The sequence below is a fragment of the Mustelus asterias genome, chromosome 22, assembly GCF_964213995.1.
Source record: "Mustelus asterias chromosome 22, sMusAst1.hap1.1, whole genome shotgun sequence".
Lineage (NCBI taxonomy): Eukaryota > Metazoa > Chordata > Chondrichthyes > Carcharhiniformes > Triakidae > Mustelus > Mustelus asterias.
The window spans coordinates 43,499,988-43,512,319 of NC_135822.1; the positions used below are offsets into that span (position 1 = coordinate 43,499,988).

Sequence of the window (12,332 nt, forward strand, 5' to 3'; positions counted from 1 at the left end):
CCAACCTAAACCAATTTCTTTTCGTCCATTCTGGGAGGCCAATGCTGCTGCTGGTTACGGGTCCAAGTCAAAATCATTTTTATCAATGTGAGCTTCCGGCATATGCAAATCCACCACAAACAGTATCTAAAAGATCTTTCAAACAGCAATTGTTAATAAATAATCCCTGTGTCTCAGAAAGGTTACATAGGAGAGTGATTTTGAAAGACACAGTAGCACAGTGGTTAGCACTGCTGCTTCACAGCCCCAGGGACCTGGGTTCGATTCCCGGCTTGGGTCACTGTCTGTGTGGAGTTTGCACATTCTCCTCGTGTCTGTGTGGGTTTCCTCCGGGTGCTCCGGTTTCCTCCCACAGTCCAAAGATGTGCAGGTTAGGTTGATTGGCCATGCTAAAATTGCACTTAGTGTCCTGAGATGCGTAGGTTAGAGGGATTAGTGGGTAAAATATGTAGGGGTATGGGGGTAGGGCCTGGGTGGGATTGTGGTCGGTGCAGACTCGATGGGCCGAATGGCCTCTTTCTGTGCTGCAGGGTTTCTAAGATTCTATGAATGAGAAAGACTGGAACAAAGAAAACATGTTACCCTGCGTGCAATGTTTTATATTCTGGAACTGGCAAATTTGAAGTAAGAAGAATTGGCCAGAATTCTCCAGCCGTTCAAACTCCGCCACTGCTGCCAGTGAGGATAGAGAACTTGGCGCTCAGCCAAATCCCTGTTCACTGCAGCAGGACCAAAGAATCCCACTGGGGTGAACAGCCTAAGAATCCCGCCCCTTGGGTGAAATTGTCCCGACTGCACACAGTGCCCTGCCAGCAGGAAAACTGGAATATTTCCTGCTGGAATTAGCAGTGCCCATCAGGTGGAATCCACCCACCTGAATGATGCAAATTTACGCATCACAGAAAACACAATGGCCAGCCCAGCTTTTCTGAGACCCAATCTCGGTGTTTAGAGACAAGCCCCCTCCCCTTCCCACAGCAGAAAAAGCAACGCCCTTCCGTTCCCCTGCTGACCAGAGGAACACCCCCAGCCCCCCAGGGAGTGACCCTCCCTTCCATCACCAAGAGACTGGATCACTCCACTCCACAATGCAGGCATGAGGGTGACCCGATTCTCCCACCGCCCCCTCGCCCCCATTCCACCAGACTCCAATATAGCCCACCCTCCCTAGGCTATAAACACTCTGGTTAGAAAACAGGAATTAAAAACATTTGCTGCTTTGAGGTTGCCTTCAACTGTCAAGTTGAACAAGGGTGTTTATAAACATTGTGGTTCGGAACAATGATGGGAGTCCGTCTGATGTATTCAACCATGAAGGGAAAGATAAATAAACAAAGCTCCAGCACACTGTGTAAAAACCATTAAGCTGTCAATCAAAGGCTCATTAAAGGTACTGGACTGTGAAATTGAATTAAATCAAAGGTTTTCAATGGATTTCAAGGAAATTCAAAGGACTAAAAGTTTTCAAAGGTTTTGAGTTTTCTAGGAAGGCTCCAAAATTTGAAAAAAAATGCAATGTTAAAAGAATGAGGTTGAGTGAGCAGCTGTGGAGAAGGAAATACCCCCTCTAGTTGTACTAACTTTTCCTGTGAGTCAGAGGACTTCAAAGGGGTTTTCCCACACCAGCAGATTCTTAGAGAAAGGAGAATCCGATTTCAGAATGGAGTGCTACTGTGATTTGGAAGCCATGTGTCCAGGGAACATGGAGATTAAAGTGACCAGGCCACTTCAAAGCTTTCACAATATACTGACGAGGATAATGATTTTAATCAAAGCACTACCTGAGATCACCATACCAAGATTGATCTTCAGGTTTCCAATGACTAGGAGGGGCAGTTCAGGCATGAGACTCTCATCTGGTGGGTGTGTCCCAAGCTGAACCCCTGGTCCCCCCAAGCCAAGACCTCCAACCCCCGGATCCCCGAGGCACCCTCCCTCTGCAGCCTAGCAGCGGCAGAGAGGAACCTGGGCAGAGCACTTTCCCGTTCAGGGTCCAATATGCCAGGATCATGCTTGTCTGGATTGGTACCAAAACCTGCCCAGTGCAGTTCCCGCTGGGGACGCGGATACATCGTGGAAGGGCTTTAAATCGAGCTTTAAGTCTGCTAATGACATTTAATAAAAGGGGGCTTGAATAATAATCAGGTTCCTGCCTGCTGTGGGCAGAAACCTGACTGGAGCTGGCGGGACTGGCCAGTGAATTGTACTTGGCGGAAATCCTGATTTAGCCCCGATGCACAATTCAGCGGGCCATCGGGATTCCCACCGGCAGCCAACAAGACCGGGGAATACCCACCCCACCCCACCCCAGTGAACAAGACCGGGGAATACCCACCCCACCCCAGCAAACAAGGCCGGGGAATACCCACCCCACCCCAGCGAACAAGACCGGGGAATACCCACCCCACCCCAGCAAACAAGACCGGGGAATACCCACCCCACCCCAGCAAACAAGACCGGGGAATACCCACCCCACCCCAGCCAACAAGACCGGGGAATACCCACCCCACCCCAGCCAACAAGACCGAGGAATACCCACCCCACCCCAGCGAACAAGACCGGGGAATACCCACCCCCACCCCAGCGAACAAGACCGGGGAATACCCACCCCACCCCAGCGAACAAGACCGGGGAATACCCACCCCCACCCCAGCGAACAAGACCGGGGAATACCCACCCCCACCCCAGCGAACAAGACCGGAGAATACCCACCCCCACCCCAGCGAACAAGACCGGGGAATACCCACCCCCACCCCAGCGAACAAGACCGGGGAATACCCACCCCACCCCAGCAAACAAGACCGGGGAATACCCACCCCCACCCCAGCAAACAAGACCGGGGAATACCCACCCCCACCCCAGCAAACAAGACCGGGGAATACCCACTCCCGGGGAATTCCCACCCCCGGGGAATTCCCACCCCCGGGGAATACCCACCCCACCCCTCTTGTTACTCAATGCACCTGCTATAGCTGACCTGAAACTGCTTAATATTCAAACTGGATGTTAAATGTCTCAAAAAAGTGTCTGATTCTTCCCAGTGGTCAGTACAAAATTCATCTGATTTAATTTATGGATCCTTTGCTGTTTTTTCTTAAGATCTCACAACAGTTACCAATTGAAATTAATTGATATTTCATTAATTTTTTTTTCTTGAAATCAGGTCTCCAATAGGAGACTTTTTCCTTCTCGTTTGAATCCACTAAGTCACACGTGAACATTGGAATAGTAGGAATGTTACTGACAGTGCAGTTTTTGTTTTGCTTTAAACCAGGCAGCTGCAAAACCCAATGGTTTGATCGTGATGACCCATCAGGAAATGGGGATTATGAAGATCTCCCAAGTATCCAGAAAGAGTATATTGGTCAAATCTGCAGTGATCCAACTGCCTGTGAAGTGGAGACTGTATCAGGTGTGCCAGTTTCAAATACTGGAGACATTGTCTCCGAGTAAGTAACAATTCCTGTCATCTTATGTGGACATCCAGAGAACACTTGATAAAGTTCCAGTGAAGACTGTTAGCAAAAATGGAACTGGGTGGGATTGGGGCAACCTTTTGACAGGCTTCGGGAATTGCTGGAAGGTATTAGACGAACAGGAGAGATAATAGATATCTACACTAATTGACAGGAAATGATTAGTGGTGTCCCCCAGTGATCCCTAAGGGGCCTGAACATTTCAATGTATTTATCAGTGACTCGGATGAAGAAATGGAGAGCATGATATCCAAGTTTGCTGACGACACCAAGTCACATGGCACAATAAGTAGGGGCAGAAAGGTGCCACAGGACACAGGCAGATTAAAAAAGTAGGCCAAACTATGAAAGCTGGACTTCAAGATGGGCAAGTGTGAGATCATCCAACTTATTTTTATTCATGGTGGTGAGTTACCTTCTTGAATTGCTGTAGTCCATCTTTATTAGGAACACCCACAGTGCTGTTAGGGAGGGATTTCCAGTTTGATCCAAAGAAACGGCACGCTGGCACAGTGGTTAGCACTGCTGCCTCACAGCTCCTCAAAGTGTATCACCTCACACTTTTCAGGGTTAAATTCCATCTGCCATTTATCTGCCCATCTGACCACCCAATCTATATCTTCTTGTAACCCACGACACTCTACCTCACTGTTAACCACCCGGCCAATCTTTACTTCATCTGCAAACTCACTAATCCTGCCCCCCATATAGTCATCTATTACAGGGATATCACATGTATTCCCTTGAAAATTAAACAGGGATCTAACTGAGATGTGCAAGATGATTAAAGAATATGGTAGGCTATATTGAGACAAGCTATTTTCCCTGGTGGGGAGTCTAGAAGATGGGGGTATGAAGTTAAATGAGATACAGGCAGTTCAGGGTGATGTCAGAAAGGACCTCTTCACAACGAAAGGCAGAATAAATCTGGTGGCAGCGTGGGTGAGGAGGGGGGGAATTCTCTAACCATTCACACCAGTGGGAATCTCTAGTCCCGCTGCCCCCCCCCCCTCCCCCCCATGGGTTTTGTGGCAGCATGGGGTAACATCAGTGGGAAATCCCATTGACAACAGCGGGACCAGAGAATCCCGCTGCTAGGAAACAGTGTGCCACCTCCCGCTGCCAAGAAACACGTGGCTGGGACCCTGGATATTTCTTCCCCCCCGACCCCGGAATTCACTCCCCTGAAAAACTAGTGAAAGGAAGGTCAAGAGAAAATTCCAAAAATTAGATTGATAGATTTTTGTTAGGAAGGATATTGTGGATTATGAAACCAGGGTGGGTTAATGGAATTGGATACAGACTAGCCATAATGGAACTGAATGGGAGGACTGGCTGGAGGGGCTGCGCGGTCCAGTCCTGTTCTTATAATTGTTGATGTCGTGACACTATTTTAAAGTGTGTGAATTGTTTAACAGTTATACAATCAAATCCTCCTATTCTCTATTCAATAGGTGCAGTATTTTGACTGGATTCACCTGTGTAAATGCAGAGCAAAAAGATCAGAGCTGTCAAGATTACAAAATACGATTTACTTGTTCTCGTTCTTTTTGTAAGTTTTTGGATATTTTATTTGTTGAGTCTACCCTTCCACTCTATTAACACTGCATACTTAGCACACACCCAATGGGCTGAAATTCCTCTCCTATGGGCAAACACAGCAGATACATGTCAGCTGCAGGAAACCAGGGTCAATGGTTTTTGTAAAACTCTGCTAAGCAGGGGATTGACTTTCTGTGAACGGTGATCGACATCAACAGAATCCACATGCTCTGTGCGAGGACATCACACCCCCTCTGCAAGTAGCATTTCAAAGAAAGCTCAACATGTGACTGTGGTCACCTGGATCAAGCTGCTCACCAGAGTGGAATGAATGTGACAAGTGAGGATTCCAGGCAGACAGCCTGTTGCTGTAACTTGGCTTTTGTTTGTTCCTTTAAACAGGTAACTGCAAAACCAAATGGTTTGACCGGGACAATCCATCGGGAAAAGGGGATTATGAAACTCTTGAGAATCTCCTTAAAGAATATCCTGATCAGATCTGTAATAACGCAACTGCCTGTGAAGTAGAGACAATATCGGGAACTCCTGTCTCAAACACCGGAGACAATGTTACTGAGTAAATTGCAGTTCTGTCAAATTACTTTCATGTTTTTATTATTTGCATTTGGATGAAGGAAATAGCCATTTTATCACACACTCCAACTCTATATTAAACAGGTGCAGTGTTTCTACTGGGTTTGCCTGTGTGAATGCAGATCAAACAGATGGGAGCTGTGAAGATTACAGAATACGATTTATCTGCCCTGAAATTTTCTGTAAGTATTCTTTGATTTGATTTATTATTGTAAACAGTGAAAAGTATTGTTTCTTGCACGCTATACAGAGAACGCATACCGTTCATAGGGAAGGAAAGGGGAGAGTGCAGAACATAGTGTTACAGTCACAGCTAGGGTGTGGAGAAATGCAAGGTAAGTCCATTCAAAAGTCTGATGGCAGCAGGGAAGAAGCTGTTTTTGAGTCGGTTGGTATGTGACCTCAGACTTTTGTACCTTTTTTTCCAATGGAAGAAGGTGGAAGAGAGAATGTCCGGGGTGTGTGGAGTCCATAATTATGCTGGCTGCTTTTCCGAGGCAGCGGGAAGTGTAGACAGGGTCAATGGATGGGGAAGGTTCTTTATTTCCACATTGAAAATAATACACTTGAGATTTGAGCCCATGAAGGCTGTCCCTTCTCAACCATGCCCCTCACCCGAGGTGTGCTGATCCTCAGGTTAAATCACCACCAGTCAGTGCACATGGTCACCTGAGACTATGTGACTGTACCTTTGTCCACAAAAAGAGTTCCTATGCTTCCTAAATGTTGAGCACAAGATGTATGGCATTACACACTCGCCATACTGAGGTAGGTAGAATGATAGGTGAACAGTGTCCACTCTGCATATTCAAATAAGGGCCCCAACACCTGCTTGAAGCACCTCTGCAGTATTAGGCTACCCTGTTGGTAGTTGCAAATGGGCCAGCTGTATTCAGGAATACCAGGTGCCCCTGTGACCACAACAAACCTCAACAAGGTGAGTTTACAATAAATCTCCCAAACCAACATCAGAATCAACTGCCCTAATGCCAACTAGTATATCCCCTCCTCTATTTGCCACCATTTCTCCCACAAATTGTGATCACAATCCTATCTATAGCCTCCACAACTCTAAACATTATCCACCTTTCTGTTCACCACTCAGCCCCCCCAATTTCCTCTAAAAATTTAATTGAGGACCATTGCTTGCATCATATTTTAAGGCTGTTTCTCACCATTCATCTGCTGACTTCCTGGAAGCCTCTTCAGCCCAAATTTGCTGAACTAGGGAATCTGTAATCCCTTCCTTGGTTGCTAGTTTGTGAAATCATTGTAGGACAGAAATACTGTGTGCAGAATGGGTCTGGTATCCAAGTGTAAGCTCTGAGTATTTTGTTTAGTAAATTGCCCATGAGGTAGAAGCTCGACAGTAATCTGCCTGCAGTGTAATCTCACACCCACCTCCGCCCTTCAAGTGCTGAGATTGCTCCCTGTCGTCTCCAATTTTCTTTAAGAGTCAATGACTCAGTTTCAAAGTACTGCCATTTGGATTCTCGATTCCCTGGTGGCAGGTAAAGTTGCAGACCATAACCTGCATGAACCATGAGCTTTCTTCAATGGCATCATTGAGGAATGTGTCCGAACTGTGCTGGTAACTGGCCATGGCACTGTCAGTCCTGGGGAATTGATATAGTCTGTGTAGCTCAGCTTTGAAGTGGTGCTGTGTGAGCAAATGTTTTCTCAATCATTTCTTCCTTCTGAAACTGGCAAAATGTCAAACTTATCATTCAAAACAGTGACCGAACATTCACTGCAGCTGACCTGAAAATATAGCAAAACGTTCCATTTTCCCAACATTGATATGGCATGGTGGCACAGTGGCTAGCATTGCTGTCTCACAGTGCCAGGGACCCAGGTTCAATTCCAGCCTCGGGTGACTGTCTGTGTGGAGTTTGCAAGTTCTCCCCTTGTCTGTGTGGGTTTCCTCCGGGTGCTCCGGTTTCCTCTCACACTCCAAAGATGTGCCGGTTAGGTTGATTGGCCATGCTAAATTGTCCCTCACTGTCAGGGGGATTAGCAGGGTAAATATGTGGGGTTACGGGGATAGGGCCTGGGTGGGATTGTTGTCAGTGCAGACTCGATGGGCTGAATGGCCTCCTTCTGCACTGCAGGGCTTCTATGATACCTCACAAAATCCAAAGAAAAGAATGGGTAATGATTTCTTCATTTGCAGATGTTTCTAGTTTTTCTTTTTAATTTAGTTTTCTTATTAATTCTACCCAACAATGTGGAAAATTGCCCAGGTATGCCCTTTACACAAAAAGCAGGAAAATCCAACCCGGCCAATTACCGCCCAATCAGTTTACTCTCGATCATCAGTAAAGTGATGGAAGGGGTCATCAACAGTGCTATCAAGCAGCACCTGCTCAGCAATAACCTGCTCAGTGACGCCCTGTTTGGGTTTTGCCAGGGTCACTCAGCTCTTGACCTCATTACAACCTTAGTTCAAACATGGGCAAAAGAACTGAATTCCAGAGGTGAGGTGAGAGTGACAACCCTTGACATCAAGGCCGCATTCGACCGAGTGTGGCAAATAACATTCGTGCCACACAAATGCCAGGCAATGACCATCACCAATAAGAGACACTCTAACCACCACCCCTTAACATTCAATGGTGTTACCATCACCGAATTTCCCACTGTCAACATCCGTGGGGTTACCATTGACCAGAAACTCAATTGGACTCACCACATAAACACAATGGCTACAAGAGCAGGTCAGAGGCTAGGAATATTGCGACGAGTAACTCACCTCCTGACTCCCCAGAGCCTATCCACCATCTACAAGGCATAAGTCAGGAGTGTGATGGAATACTCCCCACTTGCCTGGATGGGTGCAGCTCCAACAACACTCAAGAAGCTTGACACCATCAGGACAAAGCAGCACGCTTGATTGACACCACATCTACAAACATTCAATCCCTCCATCACCGATGCTCAGTAGCAGCAGTGTGTACTATCTACAAGATGCACTGCAGCAATTCACCAAAGATCCTTAGACAGCACCTTCCAAACCCACCATCACTTCTATCTAGAAGGACAAGGGCAGCAGATCCATGGAAATACCACCACTTGCAAGTTCCCGTCCAAGCCACTCACTTTCCTGACTTGGAAATATATCACCGTTCCTTTGCAGTCGTTGAATCAAAATCCTTTAATTCCCTCCCTAATGGTATTGTGGGTCAACCCACAGAACATGGACAGCAGCGATTCAAGAAGGCAGCTCACCACCACCTTCTCAAAGGCAGCTAGGGATGGGCAATAAATGCTGGCCAGCCAGCAACGCCCATGTCCCATGAATGAATTTTTTAAAATGATTCATTGAAACCAAGTCAAGTGGTTAAATACAGCTTGTGTGGAACTATTGGAATTACATTAGGCAGGTTTTATAGCTAAGCTCTTTTCCTTTTTATACACTCGTGAAACTTTTAGGCCGCGATTCTTCCATCCCGCTGTGCTAATTTTTTAAGTGCAGCAGGCTGGGAGAATCCAGCAGCGGCCGATTCGTGGTGTTTGTGCGAATGTTTGCTTCCCACTTGCATCTCTCAGTGCTGCATAGAAGCAGCGGCACAATAGCACAGTGGTTAGCACTGCTGCTTCACAGCGCCAGGGACTCGGGTTCGATTCCCGGCTTGGGTCACTGTCTGTGTGGAGTTTGCACGTTCTCCCCGTGTCTGCGTGGGTTTCCTCCGGGTGCTCCGGTTTCCTCCCACATTCTGAAAGATGTGCTGGTTAGGTGCATTGACCCGAACAGGCGCCAGACTGTGGCAACTAGGGAAATCTCACAGTAACTTAATTGCAGTGTTAATGTAAGCCTCCTTGTGACTAATAAATAAACTTTAACTTTAGCATTTCCGGCGGCGACTGCTCCGCACCGGAAATTGGCGGGGAGACGCACAGACCATTAAAATGGTCATTTACAAATAATTTAAATGAGATTTGCAGGCCCGGGACTGAAGTTTCTGGTCCCGCTCGCCTCTCCCACCCTGCCAGAATATTTCACTTTAGCAGGGATTACACTACCCCTCCCCACTTTCAGGGAACTATTGACCTGAGCCCGCTGAAGTGAAGTGGGGGGGGCAATCAGGGCCCCCTTTCATTGCCCAAAGGGCAAAGTGCCAATGCTCATCGGGCATGGGGCAGTGCCAAGGGGGTTGGACCTATTGGGGCAGGGCCTCAGGGGCGATCAGTGGAGTAGGGGGGTTCCGCTGCCACCTGCAGTAAGGATCAGTCGGGGAAGGAGGGAGGCCAGCAATCAGGGTTGGCTGGGAGAGTGGGGGCAGCACTGATGGGGTTGGGGGTTACAGATTGCGGCAGACCAGGACTGGGCCTGGGAATGGTTGGGGGGCAGCGATTGGGCCGTAGCGGGGGCAGAGAGCCAGCCTAGAGGAGGCCGTGGGGCTGGCCAGCGATCAAGCTGACCAGCAATCAGTGAGGCTGACAGTGCAGGATTTCAGCGTTGACAGATCGACGCATGCGCAGTGGCCCACTCAGCACGCTGATTTGAGCCTCTTCAGCGGGGATAGGCCCCGTCCCCTGAAATGTAATGATATTCACGCTGGTGGCCTCTGTATCAGACAGAGTGTGGGAGATTCTTCTCTGAACTCCCACTGAAACAAACCAACATGAATTACTCCAGGTTTCACACAAATTTGACACTTAGAATTTTTTGGGAGAATTCCGCCCTTATTGTCTGTTTTTCTTTTACTTGCTAGTTTTCTCTTATTACTCCCTCATTTTTCATTTTAGTCATTCTCTGCTGGTTTCTAAGATTTGTACAATCTTCTGACCTACCACTTTCCTTGGCAGCATTGTATACCTTTAGTTTTCAATTTGATACTATTGTTATCTTCTAGTTTGCCACAAATTATGCATCCTTCTCATGCTTTCTCAATGAAGTATATCTTTGTTGTGTTATAAAATGTCTTCTTAAATGTCTACCACTGCTTCTCAACCATGTTATTTTTTAACCTATTTTTCTAGTCCATGTTAATTAACTCTGTCTTCATTCCCTTGATAATTGCCTTTATTTAAGTTTGAAATAATGGCCTTATTCTATAAACTTATTCCCAAGCCTGGCACTTAGATAGCCCAAGGGGCTGGCCCTAGCGCTGACACGGATAGCCTGGTGAGGACAGGGTGTGGCGCAGAATCAGATAACTCTGTGAGGGTAGGGCTTTGAGCTGACCAGTCTGAGTGAGCCCCACGTTTTTGTTATGATCTTTGGCTAGATCCACCCCATTCCCCCCGTTGTTGGTAGGGTGCTGATAGGGACTATTAACATTATGTTTAAAGTAGTTATAGTTTGAGATTCAAAACATCTGCTTTTGAAATGAAGCCACAAGATTCCAAGGGTTTATAACAAACAAAAAATACCTTTATGATGATATTCGGTAAGATAGAGTTTACAAGAACTATCTTATGAGGTATGTGGTTAGACACACCATGTTACAAATTAAATCATAGAATAGAATGATGGAACCAGAACAGATGCCATGGAATAAAATGGGCCAAAGGTGGGCAATTGGGACTAGCTTAGTGGTTTAAAAAAAAGGGCCAGCATGGACAAGTTGGGCCGAAGGGCCTGTTTCCATGCTGTAAACCTCTATGACTATGACTATTCCACCCAGAAGTTACTCCCACTGTGAGTCAATCAATCCCATTGAAACTGTTTCTCTCCACACTGAACTCTTCGAGGCACTGAGGTTTAAAGGACACAAAATTTATTTCAATATCCACCATCAAAAGTTTCTTGATCACATCACTGTTGACGAAATGGTTGTGCTGCTTGGATGTCAATCATCTCAGTTCCAGGACATTCCTGCAGGAGTTCCTCTGGGTAGTGTCTTCACCTAACCTTCTTCAACTGCTTCATCAATGACATTCTCCTGTCATAAGGTCAGAAGTGGGAATGTTCAATATCATTCGCAACTCCTCAGATACTGAAGCAGTCAGTGTCCAACTGTCCATAGCCAGGCTTGGGCTGATAAGTGGCAAGTAACATTTGCGGCACACAAGTGCCAGACAATGACCATCACAAACAAGAGAAGATCTAACCATCACCCATGGACATTCATTGGCATTGTGATCACTGAATCCCCCACTGTCAACATTCTGGTGGTTACCAGTGACCAAAAACTGAATTTGACTAGCCATATAAATACTGTGGCTACGAGATCAGATCAGAAGCTGGGAAACCTGTGGTGAATAATTCACCTCTGGACTCCCTGAGGATTCTCCAACATCCACAAGCACCAGCTAGGACAAAGCAGCCTGCTTGATTGCTGCCCCTTCCACAAACATTCGATCTTCCACCACTGACGAACAGTGGCAACAGTATGTACCACCTACAAGATGCACTGCAAGAACACACCAGGGCTCCTTAAGCAGCACCTTGCAAACCCACAACTACTACCATCTAGAAGGACAAAAGCAGCAGATTCCTGGGAACACCTTCCACTCCACGTCACTCACCAGGTCTGTAGCGCATCAAGAAGGCCGCTCACCATCACCTTCTCAAGGGCAAATAGGGATGGGCAAAAAATGCCTGGCCAAGCCAGTGACTTCCGCATCCTGTAAATGAATGAAAGAAAAGCAGCTTGCCAGCATCCTAGGACGGAGTCATCAGATAGCTGAAGGGGGAGCCGTTGTGGACCATCCTGTCTTTGCTTCTGACCCCCTGCTCCCCTCTTCCTGCGATCCCCCAACCCTCAACAAAGC

The 12,332-nt window shown here is 47.0% G+C and overlaps 1 protein-coding gene across 8 annotated transcripts in view; it reads left to right on the plus strand.

The window, feature by feature from the left end:
* The window catches only part of LOC144510017 (uncharacterized), a 275,355-nt gene that overhangs the window by 247,426 nt on the left and 15,597 nt on the right, over positions 1-12,332 (plus strand). For all 8 annotated transcript variants that reach the window (XM_078239203.1, XM_078239202.1, XM_078239206.1 and 5 more), the window contains 4 exons: positions 3,275-3,449; positions 4,931-5,028; positions 5,421-5,595; positions 5,697-5,794. In XM_078239203.1, the coding sequence (XP_078095329.1) occupies positions 3,275-3,449; positions 4,931-5,028; positions 5,421-5,595; positions 5,697-5,794 (546 nt within the window). The remainder of the gene's footprint in view (positions 1-3,274; positions 3,450-4,930; positions 5,029-5,420; positions 5,596-5,696; positions 5,795-12,332) is intronic.